The following is a 6,374-nucleotide window of genomic DNA, read 5'->3' as shown; positions in this document are numbered from 1 at the left end:
TTGCGAGTCTCGTGCCCGCGCCGAGCGGGTGGCACGTGGGAGGGCGGGGTCTGAGCCGAGGGGGCGGGGTCTGAGCGGGGGCGGGGCAGGAGCCATTGCACCCCCTGCACCTGGGGTGACCAGAGGTCCCGATTTTTGGGTCCTTTTCTTATATAGGCTCCTATTGCCCCCCCCCCCGGCCGGCTGTCTGGTCACCCCACCTGCAGCCCCTGCGGGGGAGGGGAACATGCCCAGCCCCCCAACCCCCATTACCAGTGCGTGCCCCCTGCCCCCCCAGCCCCAGCCCCTCCCCCAGCCCTGCCCCCCCGCACTCACAGCACCAGCCCCTCCCCCAGCCCTGCCCCCCCCGCACTCACAGCACCAGCCCCTCCCCCAGCCCCTCCCCCAGCCCTGCCCCCCCAGCACCAGCCCCTCCCCCAGCCCTGCCCCCCCCCGCACTCACAGCGCCAGCTCCTCCCCCAGCCCTGCCCCCCGCACTCACAGCGCCAGCCCCTCCCCAGCCCTGCCCCCCCGCACCCACAGCGCCAGCCCCTCCCCCAGCCCTGCCCCCCCGCACCCACAGCGCCAGCTCCTCCCCCAGCCCTGCCCCCCGCACTCACAGCGCCAGCCCCTCCCCAGCCCTGCCCCCCAGCACCCACAGCGCCAGCCTCTCCCCCAGCCCTGCCCCCCCCCGCACTCACAGCGCCAGCCCCTCCCCAGCCCTGCCCCCCCGCACCCACAGCGCCAGCCCCTCCCCCAGCCCTGCCCCCCCAGCACCCACAGCGCCAGCCCCTCTCCCAGCCCTGCCCCCCCGCACCCCCAGTGCAAGCCCCTCCCCCAGCCCTGCCCCCCCGCACCCACAGCGCCAGGTCCTCCCCCAGCCCTGCCCCCCCCCCCGCAGCAGCTCCTCCCCCAGCCCTGCCCCCCACACCCACAGCGCCAGCCCCTCCCCCAGCCCTGCCCCCCCCCGCACTCACAGCACCAGCCCCTCCCCAGCCCTGCCCCCCCGCACCCACAGCGCCAGCCCCTCCCCCAGCCCTGCCCCCCCAGCACCCACAGCGCCAGCCTCTCCCCCAGCCCTGCCCCCCCAGCACCCACAGCGCCAGCCCCTCTCCCAGCCCTGCCCCCCTGCACCCACAGTGCCAGCTCCTCCCCAGCCCTGCCCCCCCCGCAGCAGCTCCTCCCCCAGCCCTGCCCCCCACACCCACAGCGCCAGCCCCTCCCCCAGCCCTGCCCCCCCGCACCCACAGCGCCAGCCCCTCCCCCAGCCCTGCCCCCCCGCACTCACAGCACCAGCCCCTCCCCCAGCCCTGCCACCATTTTCCCTATGGCCAATCCAGGCTGTGCGGGCGTTGAGGGTGGGCGCCCGCCCTGGGTGCTGCTGGAGGGTGCCCTGGCCATCCCCAAGAAGCTGAGTGTGGCTGTGATGGCGAGGTGGGGCCCTGCCATTGTGCCCCCGCCATCAGCAGCTACCCATCGCCTGCGGCACTGCTGTGAGCTGGTGCTCACGCCAACCCCGTGTGTGCAGCTGCGCAGAGCGGGGGGCTGTCGGGACCCCAGAAACGCCCAGGGGGCTGGCAGGTGCCACCCATGCTTTTGTCTGGGTGTGGGTGTGGGTGTGTATTTGCATGGCCAGGTTTTGTTGTGGGCCATCTCTCTGGCAGCTCTCGCCCGTCCTGCTCATTCACCTGAGGCCTGAGCCAGTCAGGTCTCGGGAGGAGGGAAAAGTCCAGCCGGGTCCCAGGAGCGGCTCTTCGGCCCCCGCAGGAGCAGTGCCTCTCTGCTGTGAGGGCTGCGTTTGGCGCCGACGCTGAGGATTTGGGAAAGGAGCTGATGCGGTCCACAGCAGGAGAAGCCAGGTGTATCCAGTGTATTTTCTGTCTGTGGGATGCAGACACAGGCCTGTTCCTCGCGGCTAAAACGGGGTGCGGTTTTGCAGCGACGAAGGCATTGGAGCTAGCCTGACGTCACAGCGCAGGGCACATGAGGCCCGTGAGTTTCAGTAGTGGGGGAACAGGCCCGAGCCACCATCCGAGAGCGGCGTGCGGACATGTCTGTGTGCCACGGTGTGGAAGTGCCGTTTCCTTGGGGTTCGGTCTGGGCGACGGTGGCAAAAGTGGGGGGTCTGGGTAAAGCACAAGGGTTGATTTTCTGCCTGTGAGCAGAATTCAGAGCTCTCTCAAGTACCCTTTCCACGGCTTTCCACAACTCTCAATGTTTTGTGGGCACTCGGTGTCTCTTTCCTAATACGCAGGGTGACCAGATGTCCTGATTTTATAGCGACAGTTCCGATTTTGGGGGCTTTTTTTTGTATAGGCTCCTATTACCCCCCACCCCCATCCCGATTTTTTACACTTGCTGTCTGGTCACTACTCTGCAGTGGAAAGGAGTAATAAAGGAATACTCAGATGTTCATTCAGCGTTTTACATCCACTAGCCCTGAAACTCGGCTTGTAGAATACTTTCTGAGCAGTCCTGAAAACACAGACATGGGGGCCAAGTCCTCTCCGCTCCACAAAGTTGCTTTTTCTCAAGTGTTATCTCCTAAGTACTGGGATGACGTCACCTAAGTAGCTTGTCACAGCTCAAGTGTCACTTTGGATTTCGTGAGTAAAGGCTGTGCCACTGTGTACCTGCACGTAGCCCCCAGGTCCACCACAGTGAGATGCTGATGAGAGGTTTGGTACAACGCCTGCCCTGTGAGGGCTCTTGTTTAAACTCTTGCTGGGTTGAGCGTTGCTATCCTGTTGGATCGTGTGTGCTGTCGTTGGATGGGAAGTTATGAATACAGTCGAACCGCAGAGTCACGAACACCAGAGTTATGAACTGACTGGCCAACCACACACACCTCATTTGGAACGGGAAGCGTGCAATCAGGCAGCAGCCGTGACACCCCGGCCCAAAAAAGCAAACTCAGTACAATACTGTGTGGAACACAAAGAAAGGGAAAGCAGCATTTTGCTTCGGCATAGGAAAGTTTCCAAGCGGTAGAAGTCAATGTTCAGTTGCAAACTTTTGAAGGAACAAACCCTACCATTTGGTTCAGAGTTGGGGACGGTTCAGAGGTCGGAACAACCCCCCTTCCCTAGGCCCTGGGGGTTTGTAACTCTGAGTTTCTACCATTGCCAAGAGCTGCTACTGAAGTGTGTTGTGAGGTTGGGAACGCCCGCACCAGCCTTTCAGTCCAAACAAAGGAGCAGCGCAGGCTGGCCAGACGGGCGTGGGTGGCCCATCAGAAAATGATCCACTCTCCCCGAGGCCCCTTAGAGAGGGACAGTGTGAAAGGCTGGTGGGTTGGGAGGGGTCAGGGGTCCCATAGTCCGGGTTGCACTCTGGGGACCCCCTCCCAAAGATAACACAGGCTTTGTGAGCCCATACAAGAGTGGGCTACTAACCTTGGGCTTAACTCCTCGAGTGTCTCTGCTCCCCATTCTCCGGTGAGCCCACGTACACTGTGCGCCCTGCAATAGACGTCTGACGGAGCCAAAGATTTAGGGTCCCCCTGGCTAAGTACGTTCACAAGAGCTTCAAAGTGCCTTTGTGCTTTTCACATGTTTGTCGTGCGTGTGATCAGCGTGATGCTGAGCCGTGTATGTCACATGGGCTGCTTTATTTCCGATTCTTCAGCATTTCCGAAAACATGTTTTGCCAAAAAAGCTGTACGAGGCCAAAACCTCCCTGTAATCAACATCAGTATGGCGGGGAAGGAGAAGGTTTCTCTATATATTCTGTTCTTTTCTGAACAGTGTCTTCAAACACCCCTGCTGGTGAAATTCACATTCTTGGGCAGTTAAATTTCCTGCCTTGAAATTTACTCTGATGTTATTTGGTTAAAATCTTATAGGCGATCTCATGATTTCAAATGCAATTCCATTTCCATGGATCAAAGGCAGCCAGACTTTGTAAGCCACAAATACTTCCAACGTAGACATGTAGCTCAAATTGACTTGTGTCACTCTATGAATGCTGCGTCGTTGAGTTTGGCTAACCCGGGTTATATGGCCATAATTTTACCTACAAAATGAAATCCGATTGTTATATGGCTAGATAGTGCATGTTTGCCATTATGTAAATGTTAGCTTCTGTGACCAGTACTCAGGGAAATCCTTTGAGGAAAAAATCGCCCAGGTGTTGGCATTAAAGAGAAGAAACAAGTATCCTGAAGGAATGAATAAAGCCGGCAGACTTAATCTGCATTGATTTGCTGCCAACTTTTCTTTGGAAGGCAAGCAATCCTTTTTTTCACGTAATACCCACACAGAATACAATGGACTTTTCGGCATGTAACTTATGGTCCCGATGCCCCGAGACTGGGTTTCTTTGGAGCGTTCACCTGACCGACTGGGACCACGGTTAGGGTTTTTTCACATTTCCCAGAACATCTCCTGTGCTCCACACGTGGGCGCCATAACAAACGTGTGTGTGTCAGTTACACGGCACAGGAGCATAAATGATAAATAGCACCAAACAAACCCCTATGGTTTAACTTTATTTCTCAAGTACGTGATCCAGTGTATCGACAAACAACAGCAATCCCCAGACATTCCCCGAGCAAGGATATCTAGTTTAAAAAACATTTCAACATCTAATTATAACCAGCTACTGAAATTCCTCCCGCCCCACGTTGTATTCAAGCCGTGACGAGCCAGACAGTGTTCAGATATCTTCCATATGCAGATGCCTTATAATTAAGGCTAAGATTTTGTCACACGTATTTTTAGTAACAGTCCCGGACAGGTCACGGGCAATGAAGAAAAATTCATGGAAGCCCGTGACCTATCCCTGTTTTTTACTGAAAATATGCACGACAAAATGGGGAGCTGTGGGGTCTCCACACCACCCCTGGGGGCCCGGCTGGGAGCTGTGGGGCATCCCCCCGCCTGTGGCTCCCAGCTGCTCCGAGCTCCTGGGTGCTCAAGTCACGGAGGCCTTTGTAAGTCACGGATTCTGTGACCTCCATGACCAAAGCGTGGCCCTACTTATAATGAACCGGTGAGCGGGGCCGCCCCTCCCCAGCTGCATCGGGCACCAGGGGATTTGGGGCACCACATTGCTGCGTGCTGCTCCAGCCCCTGCTCCGCCTCTTCCCCATGGCCCTGCCCTGCTCTGCCACAGCCCCGCCCCCACTCCACCCCTTCCCCAAAGCCCACACCCGGCTCCGCCCCTGCCCCCCCTCTTCCCACCCCTGATCCGCCCCAGTCCCGCCTCTTCCCACCCCTGCTCCAGCCCCTGCTCCGCCTCTTCCCCATGGCCCCGCCCCTGCTCCATCCCAGCCCCGCCCCCACTCCACTCCTTCCCCAAAGCCCCCACCCTGCTCCGCCCCCGCCTCTTCCCACCCCTGCTCTGCCCCAGCCCCTCCCCCACTGCCCTGAGCTCTGCAGCTGGGTTGGGCCCCCCTGCCCCCCAAGCCAGCCCCTCCCCCCCCCACGGAGGCCTGCCCCCCCCCCACCGTCCCACAGGGGGGCTGCATAGGGCCCCAGAATAGCTAAGGACGGCCCTGCAGTGACTTTGAAAATATCTGATAATTGCTTCTCTCCTCATCCGTGTCCCCCTCGTCTCTGATCCGCAGATGGGACGCTTTTCCATACTGGCAAAGGGAGAAAGGTCGTCATGGTGCACACGAGGGAACAAGCCCTGCAGCTCTTCGAACAGCGTCACGGGGGTCCCCGGGGTGGGCACCAAGGAACCTCGCTGACCACCCAATACTATTGGTCTGGGATGACTAAGGACATTGTCGAGTGGGTCTGTAACGGAACCAAACCTTGCCCCACGTCACGGGCCGTGCCGATCTGAAACATGAAAATGTAACCACCTTTCCCGTGCGATCGTCCTGTTGTACAAGAACGTTAATGTCGTCGTGTGGTTCCGTCCCAACTAGGTGGAGCGATGTGTGAAGTGCCAGAAGGGGAGAAAGGCCGTAACGCTGCATACCCCCGTGGAGAGCAAAATGGACACTCCTGTGGAGAGCAAAAAGGTGAATTTTGGACTCGAAGGCATCTGCTATGTAGCTTCTGAAATGTTTTTTACACCCACATCGGCCAGAATTTGCTATCTCTGGAGGATGGGACATGGGGTCCCCTTGCCTGGTACTGGGACATGTCCCCTCTGGGGTGGAGTCGGGGGGCTGGGCACATGGGGATCCCTTGCCCGGTGCTGGGACCTGGCCCCTCTGGAGCAGAGTGGGGGGGCTGGGCACACGGGGACCCCTTGCCTGGTGCTGGGACGTGGCCCCTCTGGGGTGGGCGGGGGCTGGGCACATGGGGTCCCCTTGCCTGGTGCTGGGATGCCGCTGGCTCTGGGGTGGGGGCTGGGCACGCGGGGACTCCTCGCCTGGCACTGGGATATGGCCCCTCTGGGGTGGGGAGTGGGGGCTGGGCACATGGGGACTCCTCGCC

General features: G+C 59.7%; 1 protein-coding gene across 1 annotated transcript in view; it reads right to left on the bottom strand.

Annotated features, from left to right (window-relative positions):
* The window catches only part of DCTPP1 (dCTP pyrophosphatase 1), a 3,456-nt gene extending 1,885 nt beyond the window's left edge, over nt 1-1,571 (bottom strand). The window contains 1 exon segment of the mRNA XM_054025050.1: nt 1,489-1,571. Within this exon segment, the coding sequence (XP_053881025.1) occupies nt 1,489-1,571 (83 nt within the window).
* Between the last annotated feature and the right edge of the window lie 4,803 nt (nt 1,572-6,374).

The sequence above is a fragment of the Malaclemys terrapin genome, chromosome 4, assembly GCF_027887155.1.
Source record: "Malaclemys terrapin pileata isolate rMalTer1 chromosome 4, rMalTer1.hap1, whole genome shotgun sequence".
Taxonomy (NCBI): domain Eukaryota; kingdom Metazoa; phylum Chordata; order Testudines; family Emydidae; genus Malaclemys; species Malaclemys terrapin.
Note: the sequence above shows the minus strand (reverse complement) of the source record. Positions and strands in the feature narration are given on the sequence as shown.